Source organism: Eptesicus fuscus, chromosome 4, assembly GCF_027574615.1.
Source record: "Eptesicus fuscus isolate TK198812 chromosome 4, DD_ASM_mEF_20220401, whole genome shotgun sequence".
Classification (NCBI taxonomy): domain Eukaryota; kingdom Metazoa; phylum Chordata; class Mammalia; order Chiroptera; family Vespertilionidae; genus Eptesicus; species Eptesicus fuscus.
Window position 1 is genome coordinate 30,309,709 of NC_072476.1, and position 24,430 is coordinate 30,334,138.

Genomic DNA, 24,430 nt, shown 5'->3' on the forward strand with positions numbered 1-24,430 from the left:
GTTGGCGCCGTTGCCAGGGGAACGGTGGCCGCACTGTCCCCTGGGCTAGGCCAGCCAGCTGTTTGGACGTGTGTCCCTGCACAGGGGGCCAGCCCCAGGACATGCATGGGCTGTGGAGGGGCCAGCTGGGCCTGGAGCCCGGACTTGGAAGCAGGCCCTGGGACTTGGGGGGAACCACCCCCAAACAGAGCTTTCCCTAGCCTAGGAACCACTCTCTGGCCCATCCTATCACAGCAGCCACACCCTGGAGTGACACAGAAACCCATGTCCTGGGGACACCCCTCCTCGCCCAGCCCCAGGTCCTCCAGGGGGGCCCCTCCTACCACCATATTTAAGACCTTCCAGGCTAGAGAAACTGGACCTACAGCCCCCAACCTCCACCTTCGCACTGGGAGAAGGGAGGCATGGATAGGCTGTCTCCGTGACTGCCCGCAGGAGGCAGACTTTCCCAAGAGACCCCTGATTTCTGAACCTGACCGAGCCTTGTCATGGCACTGCATGGGAGGGAGGGCGGCGGAGGGTCTCACAGGACATTCCCAGCCAAGGGGACCGGCTGGGGAGCAAAGTCCCAGAGAGCCAAGCCCCTCCTCCCCAACAGGCATCGGTGTCAGTGGAGCGGAGGCAGTGTCTGACCCTCCACTTCCCCCCTAGAACGGGCACAAAAGGGAAAAAGCAATGAGGACAGCAGCCAAGGACAGAGGAAACAATCCAACAGAGGAGCCCCCGGGGCAGGGCGCTGGCGGGCTGGCGGGCGGAGGCGGCAGGCGTGTTACCCTGTTGTCGGCTAATTCTCGGAGCAGGCGCTCGGCCTGCGCCTTCTCCAGTAGCAGGCTCTGCTCCAGCTCCCCAATGCGCGCGTGCTCCAGCTGTGTCTGGGTCTGGTCCACCCGTGGGTGGGAGGGAGGGGGAGGGCGGAGGGCACAGGGAAAGGAAGCCAGAGGAAGAGAGAGGGAAGGAGAGAGAGAGAGGCGGCATCATCTACCATGAACAAGACAGGAAAACAGGTCGAGGAGAGGAGGTGGCTGAGGGAAAGAGAGGAGGTCTGGTGAGGTGGGCCTGCCTCCTGCCCTCGTGTCCTGGCTGGGTTTTTTTACGGGCACCCGGGGTCCCTCTGTCACCTCCAGGTGGCCCTCCCCCTTTGCAGCTCTGGGGAGGAGCCCAGCCTTCTCCCCTTCCCCACGGGGACTCAGGCACAGGATCCTGCACACAGGCCCCAGGATGGAGGAAGCGTAAATGACCCCAGTTCCTGAGGGCCAGGAACCCACACCACCATGGTTCTCCCAGCCTGGCCTCCCTGGTGGAGGCTGAGCTGTGCCTCCCACCGCCCACCCCCCAGGGCCCTGCAGAGACGGCCAGTCTCCCGAAAGCACAAGGGCATTTCTGTCCCAGCTTCACAACTCCCACTTCACACGCTAACAAAGCCCGGCATTCTCCGCGCACCCAGGCTGGCATTTGGGTTTCCCAGAACAGATCGGTGAGCACCCAGACTAGCATGGAGGCCAGTTCATGGTAGGGAGAGGCATGGTCCTCCTTATCCTCCTGCCTGTCCCAGCCTCATCCACGAGAAACAAGGTTAAAGCAAGTCTGGGGGGCAGTTCTGAAGAGGCAGGCTCAGCAACGTAGCACATATTTGTAAAAAGAATACACGCTGGACACCAGCAAGGCTGATGGCAACAGTGAAAACTGGTACCTCCCGCTCCTGAAATACGTTTGCAGTTCATCAAGAACTACAGAGATGTTCATGTCCGTTGGCATGTGACCTTATATATTCCTGTGAGTTTTCCTAAAAGAGCTATAAAGGTTCCCTCTTTCTCTCTCAAGAGGGCAGCATGCTGCAATGCTAACAAGCAGCTACGCTCAGTCTCTTCCAGAAAATCACAGGCTGATGATGGTGCCTCATCCCAGCCTCGCAGGCCATGTCTCCACCCAATGGTGGGCACAGTCCACTGCCCAAGACCCAGGCTAGACGGAGCATCTAGGGGACAGGACAACCATTCGCACGCTTTTGCTACGCACTGGAACTTATAAGGATCTTACTTTGGCTCTTTTACAAAACCAGAAACTGCAACTTCCAACCTGAGCTCAGAATGACCTGGTGCAGTGATTCCCGAAGTGTGACCCCACAGATCACCTGGGAGCTTGTTAGCAATCCCAGGTGCCACCCAGACCAGCTGAATGAGGCTGGGCCAGCCTTCTGTAGCTGAACAAGCCACCCAGGTGATGAATTCTCAAGTCTGAGACTCACTGACCTATTCGACCTCTTCATTTTACAGTAGAGCAAACGGAGGCTCGAGAAGGGAAGAGGCTGCCCAAGGCCAGTTGGGGCAGCTCGGCATGTGGGGAGGGACTGAACGCACTGCGGTATCTGCATGGTTTCGTGAGGAGGGCTGGGATGGGGAGGGGTGGGGTGCTTTACTAATTGACGTGAACATCCCTGTCCCTCAGCTCAGAAAGGGTGGGTTGGGTTGAAGAGTTCAAGGTCCACCTGTGTCTAGACCACGTGTCCAGGCGTTATAACAAGGAGGTGCTATCACTGGCCATCCTTCCCGGCTGCGCTCAGGGGTCAGGAGTCCTGGCCCCTGGTCCCAGGGCTGCTGACTTGCTCTATTACTGGGTGAGTCCATGTGCCTTTCTGAGTCTGTTTTCCCACCTCTAATTTCTGTGACTCAACAACAAGCTAATTTTAGCCAAAATTTTACCTGGAATCTAAGATGAACTAAGGGCCCAAGGGTCACCTTTAGGCTATTACCCAACAATGCAGGGCCTGGGGAGTCCAGCCAACATGTCCTCAGGCCCAGCCCTGTGGATGCCCTGGTCCATCCCACCCAGTGGCCAACACAGCAAGCATGGCCCCTCAGGCTCCTGGAGCTGAGCCATTCCCACCTGTGACATCTGAGTCTCTCGTGACCAACCCCTCCCCACTCTCCCAGAGTATGACCTTTGACCCTCCTTCATTTCTCCTTCAAAACCCCCAGATTCCCTCCGAGGGGGCCTGGAATTGCTGCCTGGACCCAGAATTGCTGCCATCTGCCCCACAAGTGCTGGGCCTGGGGTGCCAAGCAAGCCAGGGTGGTGCCTTTGACTGTTACCTCCAGGTCTCCCTTGGTGATGGACTCCTCCTCCACTCGGAACTGCAGGTCCTCCACCTTCCTGTGGGGGGAGAGGGAGCTGAGTGGGCTTTGCCCAGACAGGTGGGCTTTCCCAAGTCAGCAATGACAGAGATGAGGCCACAGATGGCCCAGAGTCTGAGGTCAGACCACACAGAAGGTGCTGTCCCCGTCTAGGGGACACCTGCCCAGAGCCACACGGCTGATGGGGCAGAACCTCCTGCAAACCTCCAGCCCTCCCAGCTTCCCGGCCTGTGCTCCACGCAGAGACCACCGACTTCCCTACAATGGGAGTGCTTAATGCCACAGCCCTCCTCCCCAGGGTGGCTGTGGGAATAAATTAACACGGAGTGATGCTAGTGACCACTCTGTTTTCATCACTGCAGGGGACAGACACTGCCACATGGAACAGTGGAGGGTGGGAGGTGAGGTGGGGGGAAGGCAGGGCAGGAGGGTAGGCTTTTCCCTGCTGACCCACACTCATTCACAGGCCTCAAAACTGGGGGCTAGAGTCCCAATCCCCACTGCTCCCTGATGTGGAGGGCACCACCCTCAGGGAGACACGGTCACCCACCCATGCGCAGACACCACAGGGAGACACAGGCACATGACAGCTCACAAAGCTGCTCTTACTGGGCTTCTGAAGCTCCCAGCATACACATGAGGAAAACTGAGGCCCAGAAAGGGCAAGTCACCTGCCCAGGCTCATCCAGGGCAAGGCTGGGACTTGAACCCAGGCCCTTCCTGAACACAAACCCCACAATGTCTTCAAGATCTGTTTTTGTTTTTAGGCAAGCAGGCGTGTTGCCATGGGAACCAGATGTGTGGGCTCTGGCAGATATAAGCCCTCCCCTCCCCAGTCAGATGGTAACAGTCTGTGGGGCACATGCCTGGCTGAAAGCCCCCAAACAGACCCATGGTGGGGGGCTGCCTACTACATGGGGGAGGGAAGGAAGCCACAGAAATCTGTGTCAGCCAGGAGACAGAGAGGCTCCTGGGCCAAGGGGAACCCTGTCCCCCAGGCGACCCAGGACCAAGCCAGGCCAGGGTACCCACAGAAAGGAAACCACAGCCCCACTAGCCACCGAGCCCAGGCAGAAAGAACCAGTGAACAATGGACAGGCTGGTGGCCTGGGACAAGTTCCTTCCCTGCCCTGAGCCTCAGTTTCTCATCAGTGACATGAATTAATACCTGCCTAGGCCCGTGGTCGGCAAACTCATTAGTCAACAGAGCCAAATATCAACAGGACAACGATTGAAATTTCTTTTGAGAGCCAAATTTTTTAAACTTAAACTTCTTCTAACGCCACTTCTTCAAAATAGACTCACCCAGGCCGTGATATTTTGTGGAAGAGCCACACTCAAGGGGCCAAAGAGCCGCATGTGGCTCGCGAGCCGCAGTTTGCCGACCACGGGCCTAGGCTAATGGTAAGGCTGAGACGGTGCAGGTACAGCACTCAGCATGGGGCTGACACCAGGTGCAAGGCGTTTCAAGCATCCCTTTGCTGCTGCTTCTCTAAGCCTGTTTCTTGACATGTGAAATGGGAACAGCTTCTGGACAGTAGCTGGCCCAGAGGGGCGCTCCACGGACCTGAGCTGGTTCAAGGGGTGAGGGCACTGGTCTTCCTCATGGTGCATATCTCCCTAGGGGCACGGGGCATGAGAGCCACCCCCTCCACGGGGCATTCTCCTCGTGATAGGCTTCCTGAGCCGCGTGGGGCAGGAACAGTGAACCCCACCAGGTGGGAAGGACAGTGTCCCCATGTGTTCAGCACCATGCCGGGCGCTTTACTGGAATTATCGTGTAAGTCCTCCCAACAGTTTGTAGAAATGGGGATCACCAGCCCACGATACAGATGAGATGACTGAGGCCCACAGAGCTCATGCCACTAGTCCAGGTGGCACAGCCTGTAAGTGGTGGAGGCAGGATTTGGACCTGGGTCATCCTACGGAGGCGCAGAGAAAATGTGCTCTGGGGACCAGGGCAGGGGCAGCACATACCTCCTCTCCTCCTCCAGCTGGTTGGACAGGTCTACCTTCTCCTTCCGCACGCTCTCCACCAGCAGCCGGGCCCGCTGCAGCTTCTCCTCTGCTTCTGCAACATACTGGGCCCCCAGCAAGGGCAGAACAGGGTCAGCCTCCTTCTGGGGACTGGGGGCCAAGTGGGGGAGGGGTGGGAGGTAGCAGGGGTGGTGCAAGGAGTCAGGCCTGGAACCCTAGCCACTCCTGCTCCCCTGCCAGCCTTAGGTGAGCATGGACTGTGGGCCTGATGTGAGGGGTAGGCCCAGCTGCGGCCTCACCCAGTGGGAACCTCAAGTCCACCTGCCCCCATATCTAGCACCCCAATATCTGCCGCCTCCCCAACTCCCAAGGGCCTAAAACACATTGTCTTGTGAAGGCCCCTGCCACAGCACACACATGAGCTTGGCTTTATTTTATTTTTTAAATATATTTTATTGATTTCAAGAGGAAGGGAGAGGGAGAGAGAGAGAAACATCAAAGATGAGAGAGAATCATTGATTGGCTGCCTCCTGCACGCCCCCTATTGGGGATCGAACCTGCAACCTGGGCATGTGCCCTTGGCCAGAATTGAACCCAGGACCCTACCATCTGCAGGCCAACGCTCTATCCACTGAGCCAAACTGGCTAGGGCTGAACTTTGCCTTATTAAGTCCAGCACCCCAGAGAGGGGTGAGCTGGCTCCAAATGGGGGCCGTGGCCCGGGAGGGGGCTCTCATGCAGGTGACAAACATCAGGGAAGAGCAGACATGCGACAGCAGAGGACTCAAGCTGTGGGCAGGGGATTACTTCCCTGAAGCTCAACCCACGAATCTGTTAGAAAGTTCAATCTGAAACGAGGACAGGTACACACACAAAATGTGTACACGAGCATTATTCTGAAAAAGTGAGAAACTGGAAACAATTTAAACAATAGCAGGGACTGGCCACGTCAGCAAGGACGCAGCCTGTGACAGACAACGCAGCTGTTCAGACGGGGAAGAATTTTCCATGACCGAGGAAAGGCTCGCACTGAGGAGGTAGGAAAAAGCAGGGACAGTTTATTTCCAGGTTCTTTTTTCTAACTTTGTTTTTTAAAAGATGTTTTTATTTATTTTTAGAGAGAGAGGAAGGAAGAGATAGGAACATCAATGAGAGAGAAAGATCAACACTGATTGGCTGACTCCTGCACAACCCCTGCTGGGGATCAAGCCCGCAACCCAGGCATGTGCCCTGACTGGGAATCCAAGTGTGTGAACCTATCCACGGAAGGACTTCCGCCAGTCGGAGGAGGAGTCTCTCTGCACATCCCTCGTCTGCACTCTGAGTGTGAGCGACCTATGAGCCTGGCCTGGGGAGGCTGCTGGTGCCCCTCTGGGTGCCCACGGCCCCGCCTGCCCACCCACCTGCTCATGCTGTGCCTTGAGCAGGGCGATCTCCTTCTCCACCTCGCAGATGTGGCTCGTGGCCTTGGCCACCTCAGCCCGCTCCAGGTCCCGTTCAGCCAGCAACTGCTCGATGTGCTGCTGCTTCTCCTTCAGTGCCTCTTGCAAGGCGGTCGTGCCAGAGATCTTGCGGGCGTAGCGTGAAGAGGTCTCCGTGAGCTGCAGGAGGGCACGGGTGCAGGCAGGACTCAGGGATCTGAGCACCATCCAGATAACCCACAGCTCCCCAGCAGGTGGGGGCCAAGGGCCTGGCCTCCCAGGGTCCTGCCCCTCCCCTGCTAGTGCCCCTGCCTACTTGTGCAGCGGGAAGCGTGTTATTTCCGATTCAGGAAACTCCCCGCTCCCAGGAGAGTCACAGCTGGGGCTCTGCCTCACGGTAGGCTCCCTCGCCGGGGTCACCCTCTCCTGGGTCAGGAGGAACCTTTCATCCTAGACTGAGCTTGGATGGCAGCTCGCTGCCCGGAAGGACAGCCTCACCTTTCCCCTCATCCAGGACGCCTGTGGCAACCTTTTTGAAACCTGCACCTGTATGACCTGCCCTGCATCTGTATGACCCTCAACTCCCAGGAAAGGCTCAGGCTATTGACAAATTAGTAATATAAAAATGACAATAATGCAAATGGATCAATTTCCCTTGTTGAAAGATAGGCGCTTTCAACTTTCCTCAAAAACTCCAATCTGAGGATGCCTGGCGCTAGTGCAAGTCAGGGGCACCTGGATCCCTCTGTCCTCAATCCCCATACATACATCAGGACACCCCTCCCCAGCCCCACCCTCACCAGGCCACTGCGGCTGGGCCGGCCGCCCACGGAGGAAGCCACGGAGCTGACGGAGCTGATGGAGGAGCTGCTGGGACTGTGGGTCAGCGCGGAGACACCCATGGCCATACGCTTCGTCTTCTTGGCTTTGGCTGGGCTGGTGGATGGGAAGCCGATGCGGATCACCTTGTGGATGGGCGCGAAGAGGCCAAACTTGGGTGGGCACTGGAAGTACCTGGGGAAGCAAGAGGGACCCATGCTGGCATCATGGCTGCAGAGCCTGGAGCTTCACCTGCCCCCACTACCTCCTCAGAACCCAGTACAGAGGCTCATCCTTGGGGTCCAATCACCCATATCCCAAGACCAATAGAAGAGACCCCCAGAAAGGGATTAGAGTAAGTAGGGCCTGAGATTCTTTGCAGCTGTGAACAGCTGGAGCTGTATGGGGAGGGGTGTCTAGTGTATGTATGGGGGTTGGGAACAGCTGTTGGGCATAAGATAGGCGAATAACAATTACTGAGCACATGCTCTGCCCCAGTCCCTTTTCATGAATGCTCATTTTAAGCCCCCAACCACTCTACTATGGTCTACATGTTACAGATGAAGAGACTTAGGTTCAGAGAGGTTAAGTAACTTGCTCACAGTCACACAGCTGGTCAAGTGGCAATGCTGGGCCTGGAACCTCTAGCCTGCTGGGCTCCAAAGTCGACTATGCTTGGCTCCCACACACCATTCAGAGGCCACCAGGCATTCTGCAGCCCCACTCTCATGGCTGCCCTTGGTCCACCCCAGACCCACGCAACCCTATCAACTCTCTGTCATGGAACTCCCTGAATGGAGAAGCAAAAGTGTGAGGGAGACACTGTGTGTGGTTGGGGTTGGGGCTGCCACCCAACCTGCCCCTGAAGTCAGAAAGCAGGAGTAAGTTGAGAGAAATATCGGTCTTGAAAACAGGAAGGCAAAGTATTGTTACGGAAACTCTGGGTGATCTCTTGGGATCTCTCCGGTCAAGGATTCTACACGGGACCAGGCGAGCTAGTTCTGTCCAGTTTCTGACTCACTTTGAAACGACCACCCCACCCCTCCTCTTCCTACATTAAGGTCTTTGCTCGGCTGTCCCCCAGCCTAGCAGACCTTCCTTCTCAGAGCTGCCACAGACTCATCTGGGCCTCAGAAGCTAATCCAGGCACAGCCAATGCAGGAACGCAGGCCATCTAGCCTGAGCCCCACATCCCTGACCCTGCTCACCCATATATCACCCAACCCCCTCCCCAATGATTGAGACACAGTCTTAGACCCTCTTGACCCAGCATTCCCCACAGTCAATTTCCTTTAATTGGAGATGGCATGGAGCCTAGAACCAGTGACCGCACCCTTGACTGCAGAGCTCACAGTCTGATTTCCTGTGTTGCCCAGACAAATCCCAGGGAGGCAGGGACCACTGCTTCTCCTAGTGTTTGCCCCTGACTCTGTGTGACCTTGAGCAATGACCTCTCTGGCCTCCGTTCTCTCATCTGTAAAATGGGGATGATAGCCCCACCATCTGCCCTGCCCACTGCTGTGACAGAAGGATGGAGGCAGCATCTATACTGTGGTGTCTGGCACAGCCACCCACACACTCAACGCTGGCTTCCTCAGATGCCCCATCCTTGTCCACTGCACCCATCCCAGGCAAAGACAAGCCCCCTCCCACACTCCTGGGGGAAGCCCGCCGTACCTGGTGCCCGCCACCGCCCCATCGTTCTTCCCGAGGGGCTCGTCCAGCTCCACGCCACACCACTCGCCCTTGGCAAAGTCCGTCTCCCCCACATACCGCACCACGCCAGTCTTTGTCCCGCCAACCTGTTGGCACACGGAGAGACTCAGGGCTAGAGCATACCAGTGGGCATCTGGTACAGGGACCCGGGTGCCAGGCTCACCCCAGCCCTCCTTTCCAACGTGCAGGAGAGAGGAGAGCCGGGGTGAGGAAGGATACAGGTGTAACCAGTACTTCTCAGGGCTGCCCCAGGCAAGAGCTCTGAGACGGACAGATAGACCTGCATTCGAACTCTGCAGTGTGAGCTTGAGCAAGTTACCTAACCTCTGAGCTTCAGCATCTTCATCTGTGAAAAGGGATTTTGTGAGGGCTAAGTGCTATGTGTGCAGTACATACTAGAGTCTCAATCCATTTTACCCTTAAAAATGAGTGTTTCAAATGGTGGTTGCCAGGCGCTGGCAGGAAGAGGGAAACGAAGAGTTGCAGTTTAAGGAACAGTTTCAGGTTTGCATGATGAAAAAAACCTGTAGATCTGTTGCACGACAGCGTGAATGTACTTAACATACTGAACTGCACACTTCAAATGGTTAAGAAGGTAAATTTTCTTATGTGTATTTTACCACAGTTAAAAAGCTCACAGGCTAGACTAGTAAGTGTGACTATTACTGTAAAAATAGTTAAGTTTTTAAAAAATTGAAGTTATTTATACAAAGAGAGTCAGATACTTCTAAAGCCGCCCTGGAAGTTTCTCTACTTCTCCCCAGAAGCAAAACCTTAACTCTTTAAGCTGAACTGTTTGGTATTTTATATATTTCTAACTAACATGCTTACGTTGCTACTTTTTGCCTTTTCAGTTTTGGGTACCATTCACTGACTTCCCATCAAGGAAGGGGAGGTGTTAGATCCCCATCACCACTGCTTCACTCCTACTTCCGGGCTTGCCACCCTCTCCCCCCTGGTGAGGTTGATCAGATCCGGGTTTACAGAGCTATGGCCAAGCAAACACTACTCAGGGCCCCTCTGCCCTCAGTTGGGAGCCTGGCTAGAGCACTAACAAGCCTGCACCAGCCCCAGCCCCAGCCCCAGCCCCAGCCCCAGCCCCAGCCCCAGCGAGGGGCTGCTGCAACCTTAGTCCTCAGCTGCCTCCGGAGCGGAATCCTCTGTCCCTTCCTGTCTTCAGCGGGACGAAACCAGGCAGGTATCCTCAGAGATGGGAGCAAAGCAGAAAGAGTGGGACAGTCTCCAGAGGGGACGGGTCTGGTGCCTGACCCCACCCAGGCCAGTACAACCTGGGAAGCTCACCGCCCTGAAGCCCCAGAGATTCCGCAGCGGCTCCCTCACATGTGTGCCATGCCCCTTCTCTATTGACTATTTTTTGAAAGTAAAATATTTAAATAGATTTCATTGATTTTTTAGAGAGAGGAAGGGAGAGTGATAAGAGAGTTGAAACATCGACAAAAGAGAAACATCGATCAGCTGCCTCCTGCACACCCCCTACTGGGGATGTGCCCGCAACCAAGGTACATGCCCTTGACTGGAATCGAATCTGGGACCCTTCAGTCCGCAGGTCGATGCTCTACCCACTACCAGTGATGGGCAACCTTTTGAGCTTGGTGTGTCAAACTTCGCCAAAAAACTGAGCATAACTCGGGTAGCATGTCACTTTGAGGAAAAAACATTATTTCGCAATATTTATAGTTTAAATAACATAAATGTTTCATCCTCGGCATGCGGCCGCCTCAGCGGCCGCATGTCATCAGAAATGGCACTGACACGCGTGTCAGAGGTTCGCCATCACTGCGTGACTAAGCCAAACAGGCTAGGGCTCTATCTACAATTTTTATTCTGCTGCCCAGGGTCAAACTGCTGTCAGGGGCAGAGCTGCGCTCACACCCAGGCGTGTACAACCCCTAAGCTACCTTCCCACTTTGCCACCTCGACACCCCCTGCTGGGTGTTGACCCAGGGGTTGTGGGGCAGGACTGGTAGAGAGAGAACCTCATTCTTCATCTCTCAGGACCCTGTTCCGTACCTAACCAGGCCAGCTGCCAAGGGGACGCCGGGAGGGACACCGCCCTGTGGAGAACCTACCGGCCCAGTGGGGAAGAGTCGGCTGGCCAGACTGCCTGGTGGGCTGGTACACTCTGGTTGTCTGCATGCTAGGCTGGCCTCGGCTGTGAGCTTTAAGATGAACTGGGAGCCTGGTCGGTGTTGCTCAGTGACTGAGTACCAACCCATGAACCAGGAGGTCATGGTTCGATTCCCAGTCAGAGCACATGCCCAGGTTGTGGGCTTGATCCCCAGTGTGGGGTATGCAGGAGGCAGCCGATCAATGATTCCCTCTGAGCGTTGATGTTTCTATTTCTCTCTCCCTCTCTCTTCCTCTCGGAAATCAATAAAAACATATTATATAAAATAAAAATAAAAAAGGTGCTGGGCGAGGGTAGCAGGTGGTTCTGGAAAGGTCTCACCCTTCTTGGGGTGCCTCTGCAGCCACTGCGTGAAGGAACGTGGCGGGCCGGAGCCTCCACCTACAAGGAGCTGCTCCACACAGACCTGCTCCAAGGACGGCCTGGCTGCCCTGCTTCGAGCCCCTGGACACTGGCCTGTGTTGCAGGCCCCCCTCACCTGAGCTGAAGCCTTTCCTGGGGCAGCCACACCAAGTGACTGAGCGAGGCAGGGGCAGAAAGGTGGAGACCTTGGCTCAGCACGGGCTGCTGTGATGGACAGTCTCTCTAGAGCTCCTGGGTTGGCCAAGGCTCTGTCCAGCCTGCGTGCAGTCTGACTTCTCCTTCTGCCCAACCTCCCATAGATACTAAAACTCTTAATAAACATCTGCACCGCAAGCCCACTTCAGCAACCACTTCTGGAGAACCTGACCTGCCACGGCGACCTTTCTGCCATTGACGTCTTTGGGGGTCAGAGAGCTCTCCCACCACCTCGCATCTGTCTCCACGGCTTTGGCCCTGGGGCGCCTCCTGGAGCCACAAGCAGCCAGCCAGGCCTCTTCCTTCCTGAGACAACGTTCTCTGTTCTATACCCCACATGGTCAATGGTAGATGACCAAGACATTTCTGCTCCCCCACCAGGCTACTGGGCACACTAAAGGTGGAGGATACAGGGAACGTTCCTGGGCTGATAGGTAGAAGCCCAAAGGCCCCATCTCAGCCTTGCCCATGCCCTGCTGTGTGACTTTGAGCAAGTATTTGCCCTCTCTGAGCCTCATTGTCCTCACTCAAACAACAATGAGGGCCTGGTGGTCTCTGCCCCAGCAGGCCCCTCTCTGAGTCAGGATCAGCTCTCACTGGTCAATGACCCTCAGGTGGGGCTGTCTTCCCAACCCCTCCTGTCACCAGGTCTCAACCTGCCCTCTCGGTTCCTGCTGCTCTGCATTTCCAACCTGGAATATCTTTTGTCTTCAATGACCTCAATCCCACACTGGTGGTTGCGTGGCTGGTCCCTGAGTCTGCCACACCAGCCATACTGCCTCTGAAACCGACTTCCCTAAAACCCATGCAGACAGACCACCTCCTCGGCTACGGAGGGGGCAGAGGGTTGGAAAGCAAGGCAGGGCAGCCAGCCTCTGGGCCCAGCTCAGCTGCTTCCACTGCAGGTGCTGTGGGCAACTCAGGTCTCTCCGTCTGTGAAATGGGCGACTGTGAGAACAAGAGGTGACCCACGAATCCCAATGCACAACTCCAAACAGCATCTGAAAACTGGGTCAGACAGGCACGTAACAAAACTTCCAGTGTTTGAGTAACACGGGGAAGGGGAGGCATGTTTCTCCTGTGGTCTCCAGGTCTCCCTCTCACCCTCCAGAGGTTCGTCCAGGGACCAGGGCCTCTCAGGGCTGAAGAGGAAATGGATTGTGGGTGTAAAGTTTTCAGCACAGGATTCCATTCGCAGCAAGCACTTGACCAATAGAAGCCAAGGACATTCAGGCCATCGTGAGCCACTGTGTGACCTCAGGGAGCCCCCCTGAGCTCTGAGCACTTCACTGCACCAGGATCCCCTGGCCGAGGAGAATGCCCACCCATCATGAAATTAAAAAAAAAAAAAAGTTTTTATTGATTTTCAGAGAGAGGAAGGGAGAAGGAGAGAGAACTAGAAACATCAATGATGAGAGAGAATCATTGTTTGGCTGCCTCCTGCACACTCCCTACTGGGGATGGAGCCACAATCAGAGCATGTGCCCTGATCAGGAATCGAACCGTGACTTCCTGGTTTATGGGTTGACACTCAGCCACTGAGCCACACCAGACAGGCCCAACACGAACTTTAATGCTGACAATAGCTAACACTTCAGAGAGGTTACACAGAGCCACCCAAGACAGATAAAACTATTATCCCCATTTTACAGTCGAAGAAACTGAGGCAGAGAGGATAAATAACTTGCCCATGATTACTAATCTAGTACATAAACCTTATGGGGTAGTGTTGAGGCCCAAATGAAACCAAGATCCAGGGGTATCTTTAAAGCTCAGCACAACTTAATAAGCATAAATACTGTTACTTATGTTCATAAATAATGAACACAGCTCAGGCCTTTGACCCAGGTCAGAAGCGGACTTGGGGTTGGTGAAGCTAACAGCTTAGGCATCAGGGGCCCTCACCTGCACTGGCCTCTTCCAAGGCCCTGACAATGCATTCATGGGAATCACATGATTTACAAAATTTGCAAAAGCAATATTTTCTCATATAGTTTTTCCTAGAGTCCCTCGTCCTCAAATTGTATAGGTTCGGGCCTCCATAGTCACCCATGTCCAGGATATAATTTTTTAAGGGTGGGATAGGGGCTGGAAGGAGAGGTGTCAGGTGTTCACAGCAGGTCCAGGGGAAAAAAGCAAGGTCCAGGGTCAGCAAGCCAGCTGGGTCCTGGCAGTGCTGGACCAGCCAGGAGGACTAACCCAAGGGAAGCTGCAGGCGAAGGTGGGGTGGGGGGCAGGTGAGGCCCAATCCTTGTGGTAGAAACAACCCCCTCGTTCAGATTCCTCTCCCCCACCCAGAATCCAAGGGCATCCAGGCAGGCACAGTTGATGAGTGAATAAAGGGATGGATGGCCCATCAACTCCTGGCTGTGAGTCCTGGGGAGGCTGTTTCCCAGGCTGAGCCCAGTTTCCTCATCTGTAAAACGGGGGGGATAACCCCTACCTCGTCAGGCAGAGGGGGAGGACCCACAGGGACAAGGTACAGAGAGTGCTGGGCAGGTGCCCAGCATGGGGTACACCCCCAGGAAAGCAGTGCCTCAAAGTGAGGACTCAGCCCACTCGTGGGCTGGGAAGTCAATGGGGCGTCTGCTGCTACTGCGGCCAGCTCTGTGAAGGCTTGAGGTTTCACTGGGGCAATGGGTATAAACATTTCCTCTCATTCCAACCCAAATGCTCTTCCCAGAAGCCTCCAGGAGAAACCATGGCCCTGTGTGAGGTCTCTGGAGTGGGGAGGGAGGATCCCAGGCCGTGATAACTTGTTGGGATCCCCACATTGGGACTCCAGAGCCTGCCAAACCCTTCCCTGCTCAGCCTTAGAGCTCCGAGCATGTGCTCCCCACCCTGAGGTGGGAAACCCCTCCACTCTCCCCCACCTGACCTGAGCCCAGGAACCTCTCCCTCCACCAACTGAGACCTGTCCTTGACTCCTCAGACCCCAGGCCTGCCCGACACCCTTCAGGCCATTTTTTTTTTTTTTAAGAAATTATCTCTTCTTTATTGCTACATTCATATAAGTAGTTTGATATTTGGGGGCTGGTAAAAGAAAGCCACACTGTATTAGAAAGAAAGTTGTGGGAAGTTAAAAACATATGGCTTTAGTGTTTGGAAAAGCAGTTCTGAAGTGCTTCCTGGGTTCCGTATCCAGGCGATGGAAATTCTGGGTTGGGACTCGTGGAAGTCCTCTGGGATGGAGTCATGGCAGCGATACCTGAGGTTGGACCAGATGCTGTTTGCCTGGGGGAAGCAGAAGACGCCGAGCCGGCCTCCTCGCGTGGCGTGATTCCCACCTACCCACCACCATGGTTCCTGAAGGACAGGGTCAGCCCGGAGCCACCTGGGCCCTGGATTTGGCGCAGCAGGTCTTGGCCCCATCCTGTGCCCCTTGCCACCCCAGCCCAGGCCTGGCTCACAGCAGGGGCCGGGAAAACACCCCCACATTCACACTACGGAAGGATGGATCCAGACTCCGAAGGACCTGAGGGCAACTGCCCCCTCTTACTCCTGCCCCAACAGCTGGGAGTGCCGGGGAAGAGGGACTCCCGGCAGGTAGACTTGCCTAGAGAGCCCGTTGGCTCTTGTGACCCAATTCTCTCCTCCACGGCAACAGTGATTACTCTCCGTCACGGTTAGTTAGATGTCTGAACCAACCACCCGACCCTGGGCCAGGGATCTTGAGCGCTCTAGTCCCTGGCCATTTCATGATGGTGGCCCAGATCAATGGATAGCATCAATAATAGCTAACATTATGGGACACTAAGTATAGGTACCATCTAAAGGCATTATACATATTAATGCATTTCAACTTATGAGGAAGGTACTATTAAAATTCCCATTTTATAGATGGGAAGACTGAGGCCCAGAAAGGTTAAGACACCTGCCCAGGGTCACACAGCGACAGTCTGCAGAGCCCACTTAACCTGTCTCCCTGGTCCCTCTGTGTGGTTCGACAAGGAGTGGGTGACCCAGCCAGGACCCCACCTGAGCCTCTCGAGTCCACTCCCTGCCAGCCCCCTTGTTCCAGCTTGCCTAGTGGGGTGCAGCAGTGGGGGGAAGGGACTCACCAGCACACGGTCTCCCAAGCGCAGGTCCTTGTCACCCCGCTTCACAGAGCCGCTGTCCGAGAGGTTGGAGCCCGACTCGTTGCCGGTCTTGACGGAGCTGTTGAGGACGCTCTCCCGAAGCGGGATAACGCGGCTGGTCAGCGGCGGGGTGGCGGTGCCCGAGTGCAGGGACAGGTTCTGGGCGGTCAGCGACTCCACCGAGTGGGTGTCGCTGCCCGAGCCCTCCGCCGTGGGCTGCCGGGTGAGCTTGGAGGGCCGCGTGAAGATGCCCTGCAGGGCCGGGCACTCGAAGTAGCGCACGCCGCCCACAGCGCCATCGTTCTTGCCCACGGGCTCGTCCAGCACCACGCCGGCCCACTGGCCGGGTGCGAACTGTGTCTCGCCCAGGTACTGCACCACACCTGGCTTCACGCCATTCACCCATACCCGCTCGCCGACCTCAAAGTCCCCCAGGAAGTCATCGCCCACCTCGGCTGCCTTCGGGCCAGGCTTCTCGGGGGCGGCGGGCGCAGCCGCAGAGGGTCCCGAGGCCTGCTTGTGCAGGGGGGAGCCTGGAGAGTGAGGAGAGAGGCAGCGGTTAGGGCTGAGTGAGAGCTGGAAGGTGCCAGTGCTGGTTACCTGACGGGGAAACTGAGGCAGGTGTGGTTGGCAGTGTGGGCTTGGGCAGGTCTCATTCTTCACGGACTTTGTGCCCCAGCAAAAGGCTATTCCTTGAGAGCTGGCCATAGCCACAGACACTTGGGGGCAAAGAAAGAGCCAGGAGAAATATCTTACTCCACCCCTAAACCTCCCCTCTCTCCTCCTCCTTCCCAAGTCTGAGCCTCAGGCTTGTGCAGACCAGAACAAGTGGGAGGGAGGAGGAAGCAAGTGTGTAACCTCATTCCTAGGACTGAGCGTGGGGTTCTCTGGCCTGAACTGGGTCCCCTAGTCCAGTCCTCCTCAGGGAAGGAGGACCCTGGGGCTGAGGGAGGCAAAGGCCTTGCCCAAGGCCACACAGCAGAGATGGGACTCAAACTCTGGGAGCGGGCCTACCTCCCAGCAGGTAGGGAAGGGAAGCAACTTGCTCAAGGTCACTCAGGAACAGACAAAGCAGAGCTGGCCCCACCACGCTTTGTGTGTGTGGCTCCTGAGTCCTAGGCTCCTGGGAAGGTGGGAGCTCAGAAAGCCTTCCTGTTTGCACCTCAAGGTCCGGAGGCTGCCCCTCCTTCCCGCCGGGGCCCCCTCCTTCCCGCCGGGCCCCGCTCCTTCCCGCCGGGCCACCCTCCTTCCCGCCGGGCCACGCTCCTTCCCGGACCACCCTCCTTCCCGCCGGGCCACCCTCCTTCCCGCCGGGCCACCCTCCTTCCCGCCGGGCCACCCTCCTTCCCGCCGGGCCACGCTCCTTCCCGCCGGGCCACCCTCCTTCCCGCCGGGCCCCCCTCCTTCCCGCCGGGCCACGCTCCTTCCCGGACCACCCTCCTTCCCGCGGGGCCACCCTCCTTCCCGCCGGGCCACCCTCCTTCCCGCCGGGCCACCCTCCTTCCCGCCGGGCCACGCTCCTTCCCGCCGGGCCACCCTCCTTCCCGCCGGGCCACGCTCCTTCCCGCCGGGCCACGCTCCTTCCCGCCGGGCCACCCTCCTTCCCGCCGGGCCACCCTCCTTCCCGCCGGGCCACCCTCCTTCCCGCCGGGCCACCCTCCTTCCCGCCGGGCCACGCTCCTTCCCGCCGGGCCACCCTCCTTCCCGCCGGGCCACCCTCCTTCCCGCCGGGCCACCCTCCTTCCCGCCGGGCCACCCTCCTTCCCGCCGGGCCACGCTCCTTCCCGCCGGGCCACCCTCCTTCCCGCCGGGCCACCCTCCTTCCCGCCGGGCCACCCTCCTTCCCGCCGGACCACCCTCCTTCCCGCCGGGCCACCCTCCTTCCCGCCGGGCCACCCTCCTTCCCGCCGGGCCACCCTCCTTCCCGCCGGACCACGCATCGAGCAGAGGAGAGCTCGTCCTTCTCCTCTATTCCAGAGGCGATGGCTTGTGAAACACAGACAGAGACAGGGGCAAGCAGGTGTTTCTGACGCTTTCCATGGGCAGCAGCTCCAACCTGAGTCCTCCTTTCATCCAAGGCCAAGGAACCCTGGGCCCCGGACTGGCTGGATGCTGTCTCGGGGCTGGAAGCCAACCCTGAAGGACAGAGCTTCCGGGACGAGGAAGCCACACAATTCCAAGGCAGGCCCCACACACGAGGCCAAGCAGGGTCTCCCTCGGGGCTCTGGCAGCGGCGGTGGGAAAGCACGTGGCCACCCAGGCCCCAGCAGCCAGGAGGGGGTCCTGACCAGGCGGGAAGGGACACCTCTCACCTGTGAGCTAGGCTCCGGGAGATCAACGAGCTTTAATGCCGAATTTGATTAACATCCGAGTCATCAGACCCACTGATGGATGCTCCGTGCACAGAGGCTGACATGCAGCAGCCCAGCTGGCCCTCACAGCTAACCCTGCGAAGTGGTTTTGTCGCCCCAGTTTTACAGCTGAGGACACGGGCTCAGAGATAGCAGGTGCTTCATCTAAGCTCCCAAGCAGTAGGCAGCAGAGCCAAGCCCTGGCCAAAGGCCTCTGGCTCTTGGTGCAGGGCACTTTCAAATCATCTAAAAAACGTATACACAATGCCCAGCCCCAAACTGCCATCACCCCAAATCTTGGACTCCTCTGAATGGACCTATTTCCCAGAATCTGGCTAAACCCTACGGTTCCCTACAGTCAGGTAATAATCTCATCTCTTACTTCTTCGTATGTAAGGATGTCCCCTTCCGTTTCTTGTGTAGATGAGACCACCGAGTGGGACCCTGGTTTGGGGCCCAAGGCGCTCTCCCACCACCGAGATCCCAGGAGGCGGAGGTCACGGTGGCTGAGGGAGCAGGTCCCGGGGCCCAGCAGCTCCCCCGGCCCCACCTGTGTCCCTCACCCGCACCTCCCTTCTGGGCTGTCGTGTGACGACAGGGACAGTGCCTGCCTGGTCCATGCGTGTGCCCACGAGTGCTGACTTTTGTTATTTTCATGAGAATGACTTCTACAAAAACTAAGGGGCTAGAAAAAAATTAAAAACCACAAAAGGCCCAGGCGGCAGAAGAAGGGCTCCCAGGCAGGTTCTGGTGATCTTGGGCGAGTGGCTCCACCCCTGAGTACAATAAGGGGCTGGGGGGGGAGGGGGTCCGAGTCCTCTGAAATTGACACAAACCACCGAGTGTAAGTCTGCTGACACAGACCCCATCCTGCCGGTTCCTTGTGCCTGGGCCGAGCTCCTGGGAGTCCTCAATCTTGATTTAGGATTTAGGACAATCCTGTACCACAAAGAGCTTCTGCTGGGACCTAGGACCCAGCAGCATGGCTGTCTTCCTCACCGGGTCAGGCAGGCACCCCCCTTAGGCGAAGCTGCTCCGAAAAGCAGGCAGAAGGGAAGAAGCCCCCAGCCCCCTCCTAACACTGACCAAGGAGCCGGTGGGGCCCATCCACAATGAGGTGTCAATGTTATCATCATTAAAACAGCAACTAGCATTTGTGAAGTGCCTAGTGCATGCCCCCAACAGACTGAGTACTTTTAATATATTGCATTCTTATCTTGCAGACGAGGGAACAGAGGTTATGGAACTTGCCCAATGTTACCCAGGCAGGAGTCGGGCCCAGCCGGTCTGGCCCAGCGCCCTCCCTCTCGATGACGCCCCGGCAGGGCACGCATGCCTAGCAGGTGTCAGTGCGGTCTCCGTACCCATTTCTACAACACTGCCCTGTGCCAAGGGCCTGCGTGATGTGTGTTGACCGAACAGAACAGTGGTGGTCCAGGTGGGAGCCTTCTCTACCTGTCCTTTGCTTACAGAGAGTCCCGGGTCGAAGGGAACCCAGCTATTCTTGGCAGAAGGCTGCCTACTCAGCTGTCTTCCTCCCCAGCTGTCCCGGCCCAGGCAGACCCTCAGGTAATATTTCTTCCCCACCCGCCCCTTCCAGGGGCCACAGGCCCAGGGACCAGTTGTTTCAACAGCTGCTAAAATCCAGGTCAAAGCCTGTGGCAACCGCACTCCGGCATTTTGCTCCATTTTCCCTCTTTGGCAAACCCTCATCAAATCCCCCTCACACTGGGGAGCATTCAGCAGCCTGAACTTGGGGAGGCAGGGAAAACCCTTCCAGGGCCAAAAAAGAAGGAGCGCTTACCTTTTGCAACAGCATTGTGCTAAGTGAAATAAGCCAGCCAGAGGAAGACAAGTGTCACATGGTCTCACTTTTATGTGGAATCTAATGAACAAAATAAAACTACGAACAAAATAGAAACAGAAGCATGGATGCATGGAAGAGACTGACAGCTGTCAGAGGGGAGGGGGCTTAGAGGGCTGGATAAAAGGTGAAGGTATTAATATATATATATATGTACACACACACACACACACACACACACACAGACAGCAGTGTGGTGATAGACAGAAGGAAAGGGGGTGGGAGGGGAGGTGGAGGTGGGCAAAGGGGGAGAAGGGACAGAAAGAGACTGCTTGGGGCGATGGCACGCAATGCAGAGTGCAGATGATGTTTTGTTGAGTTGTACACTTGAAATCTGTATGGTTTTATGAACCAATGTCGCCCCAATAAATGTTTTTTAAAACTCACTAAAATAAACAAACAAAATAAAACATAATTTAAAAAACAAAACCCTTACAGAGTCCCCTTCCCTCCAGGGAGCCATTGTAACACACTGGCTAGGCCTGGCCAAGCCCCTTCTCTTATCTGGGCCTCAGTTTCCCCACGGGACAGCTAAGAACTGGGTCAGAATAGCCAGAGACCCGGCCAGCACTGATATTCTATGGCCCCCATCTCTCCTGGAGGAGCTGCTGTGAGTACACCAGCTCTAGGACCTGGCCCCATCCCTCGGACGGGCTCTGAGACTCTGAGGCTCTGAGGCTCTGAGGCAGGCTCTGGAAGCTCGCTGAAGCCAGGACCGGGGCCCTGCTCCCTCCAGGTTCCTGCACAGAGCAGCAGTGGTCTCAGCAAACCCCCAAGGCAGCCACAGACTTACACCTCACAGGAGCGGCTGATCCTTTCCTAGACGCAGGCATGGGGACATTTATTGCCGGTTTCAAGTTCAAAGTAGAACTTGGGTGGAAAGGGCTAATGGACACGGTGAAGAGTGACAGCAGCTGGTGGCCTGGTCCACAGAGGGTGGGAGGCCCAGAGGAGAAGGCATCCTCCCCTCTTTCCACAAGGACTCGAGTCCTACCCTGCCTGGGGAAGCAGGCACAGGTCCTTTCCACACCTGCCGCATCGCAGCCACCAAGGGTGAAGAGGTCAGTGCCCCTGACTAACCAGCCAGGTACAGTATGTTTTAAAAATTCGTATGGCACACCAGTGTGCTGCAACACCCCGGTTAAAAACCGCTATTCCAGAGGAAAGCTAAGAGCCCGCTTCTCTTTTTAGAGGCAAACTCCTATTCCCTTTTGGTCTTCCCTGGGAGCTGCCTCCCCATCTCTCCTCTCTCCCCAGACTGGCTCTCCAACAGAGCCCACCCGTGGCATCCACACCCCGGCCCATAAAACAGCAGCTTCTCCTCTCATTGTCCTCCACTCGCCTTCCCGCAATCAAGCTTTCCTCTCTCTATTTAAATGTTTATCACAAAGATCATTCATGTGCCCACTGAAGGAAAAGTAGAAAACATAGGTTAGCAATTTTTTAAAAAATTAAAGCACTTATAGTTGTATCATAGACATAACACAGTTAACGTCGTGGTGTATGTTTTTCTAGACCTTATATGTACATGCATATATACTGCATAGTTAAAAGCACAAGCGAGGCCATATATAGATACGACTTGGTCTTCTGCACTTGGAGAGGTGGGTACTCTCCCATCCGGCACCATCTAGAAGGAAGTGGCTCCATCCGCTGAGGAGACTCTGCTTCCCAGGCCCTCCCTGACCCTCAGCTCCCGACCCCTCCCCATGGACACAGCTGGAGGGAGGCCGACAGTGCCCCTTCCCAGACCTGTGGTTGCTGTCCTTGCTGTCCCCCCTCCTCGGAAAGCTCCCTGTTTCTGTGACAGGACTGGGGGGCTCTCTGCCTCTTCCACCCTGGTGGTCCTTCCCAACAGGGCAGCCTCTGTTCATTCCTCCTCCCACCTGCGTTCCAGCCAGTAGTTGCTGGTAAAGGCTTAACAACTAGCTCTCTGGGAGAAAATAAATAAATAACTCTGATTTGTAGCATTTGCCAATTTCCATGGTGTAAATTTTCCCAGCATGGCCAATTTCAAACTACCAGCATGGTATCACTGGACATGGTGTTGGAAGAAATGACATAGTATTTCCACCACAGAATAAATATCCTCAAAAACACAGGTATTATAAATCTTACTATTAGTAAAATAACAGCAGTATGAGGGTACAAACACTAAAAGAAGTACCACTAGAAGTCATGAGTTTTGAACATTTATTACCTTTGTTTTTTAATAGAATTTATTTAATTGTAAATTTACACAATCTGCTTTAAAAAGAATAATGGCTGTGATTAACATCTGACTGGCAAAATTCCTGAAATTTCACAACTGGTCCTTGTGAGCTGGCATGGGTTGGCACTACCACACCACCAGTTCCAGCCCAGCCCACACCCTGGATGGGTGGCTCATCCAAGACCCATCTACATTCTCTCTATACCCCACAAATGAGAGATCGGAAGGGGATCCAGAGAAGCACCAAGTCCCTGAGAGTCTCCACTCAGAGAGCAGGGGGGGAGAGGGGGAGAGGCAGTGCCTGGGGAACCCTGACCTACACTGTGACTACGCTCCCCATATAACCCTACCCTCTCCTGAAGCTTCAGCTACTGCCTGTAACTGACATACTTCTGCTTTTTAAAAGACACTAGTAAATCCTCCTTGTAAAAGATCTAAATGACACCGGAAGATATAGAATGAAGTTGGGCCCTAATTGCACTCTCTAGCTCAGAGTCCTCCCCTGGATACCAGACCTGCCCACCTAGCAGCTGCCTCCTCCAGGATGTCCCCCAGCATCTCACTCGACATCCTGAACCAAAGGACCCCCCTCTCTAAGAGCTCTTCCTCTGTCCTCCCATCTCGGAAGTGCCCCCTACCCCTTCATTTACTCAGGCCCAGACCTTCATTGCTCCTTCCCCTCCTACCTCAACAATCCAGTTACCCATCAAGATCCAGCAATTCCACAGAGGAAACAACTCCTAAGTCCACATTTCTGTCTAGGGTCTCAAAGGCTCCTCCCAAGATCAGGCCCTTGAGATTTCATACCTGGCTCAGCACAGCAACCTCCAAAATGGTCTCCCAGCCTCTTGTCCCTCCTCCAAAGCCTTGAGAGGGAGGCCTCTGCAAGGCAAAGCTAATCACGCATCAGCCCTCCACCCCGTCCATTTGAAATCTTTGGATACAGATCACTTTTTATGTCACCTTTTTGCTTTTGTAATGCTACTTTTGTAATAAAATATAATAACAGTGAAATACAATGTTTTTAAGAAGAAAAACTAAAATAAGGAAGGTAATCTGTGCCCCGTTTCCCAATGAAATAATTTAGAAAGAAAGAACTAACTCACAAAGCCCACAAAAAACAAAACCTGAATCTAAGTGCCCCAAAAGAGGGGACCGGGGGAGCAGTGATATAAATTATCAAGCCACCTTTAAAAATCATTCTCGCAAGGAAACGTGTTTCTGATGTGATGCTTGATGAGAAAGCAAGGTTTCAGAGTGCCCCAACACATAGCACTGAGGCACCAATGCCTGGGACTGGGGGGATGGAACACAGGGACAGGACAGAAAGGAAGCAATTTGAAAAAGCACAAGCAGGGGCTTTGCAGGAACCCCCAGAGACAGATGTGCTGTGAAGCCTGCTCCCTGCCGTGAGAGGCCAGAGGGAACAAAGCGCGCCGATGCTAGGATCTGGTCCCTCCAGGAGCTGGTCAGTTTCCTAAACGCTCCACAGAAAACAGTTCCACAGGGTGTTAGGGGTGTAATGAAAAGTAAAATTTAATCTCAAATTGCAAACAAGCTTGACAACCAGTGGCTTAAAAAAAGTTAGGGTTACGTTGCTGCAGGACTTTTCCGAGCCTTTAAAGTGCACTGTGACCACTTAGGAAGGGCTATAAATAAGGTAACCGCATGATTCATCAGCCAAAACCAGGCACCTTGGAGAGAAAGGAGGTGTTATTAATCCAGCATCATGCCAAGACCACAGGTGTAAACTAGGGCTGTCCCAGGCAGAACGGGGCCGCCCTGGCCTTAAAGTACAGCCTTTTCCTCTCTGTGTCACTAAGGAAACCCTGCCTGCCCATCAGACCAGCTCCAATAGCCCTCACCGGCAGCCGCCCCCCAGGGCTCCATTCTTCCTTGGATTTGCACAGTCTGCCTGCCAGGATACGCATCTGCACCCCACCCAGAACCCAAGCCCTGGGAGGTGGAGCCCATACCAGCTCCTCTCCCCATCCTTGGAGCCCCAGGACCAGACGGAAATGCAGGCTGGCCATGACGCTGACCTCCCCTCCCTGGTGGCCCCAAAGCAACACACCTAAATGCCCACAATCCCTGAAGCCGCTTTCTGCTCTAAGCTCCCGCTCCTCAGCAGCAGGTGCTCGAGGCATAGGTCA

At 55.6% G+C, this 24,430-nt stretch overlaps 1 protein-coding gene across 2 annotated transcripts in view; it reads right to left on the bottom strand.

Annotated features, from left to right (window-relative positions):
- The window catches only part of CLIP2 (CAP-Gly domain containing linker protein 2), a 66,962-nt gene that overhangs the window by 16,377 nt on the left and 26,155 nt on the right, over nucleotides 1–24,430 (bottom strand). Inside the window, exons 3-9 of one of the 2 annotated variants that reach the window (XM_054714838.1) lie at nucleotides 15,833–16,383; nucleotides 9,026–9,150; nucleotides 7,330–7,543; nucleotides 6,512–6,709; nucleotides 5,109–5,212; nucleotides 3,090–3,150; nucleotides 774–878 (exon numbers count right to left, since the gene is read on the bottom strand). In XM_054714838.1, coding sequence (XP_054570813.1) covers nucleotides 774–878; nucleotides 3,090–3,150; nucleotides 5,109–5,212; nucleotides 6,512–6,709; nucleotides 7,330–7,543; nucleotides 9,026–9,150; nucleotides 15,833–16,383 — 1,358 coding nt within the window. The remainder of the gene's footprint in view (nucleotides 1–773; nucleotides 879–3,089; nucleotides 3,151–5,108; nucleotides 5,213–6,511; nucleotides 6,710–7,329; nucleotides 7,544–9,025; nucleotides 9,151–15,832; nucleotides 16,384–24,430) is intronic. The other variant, XM_054714839.1, reaches the window with a different exon arrangement.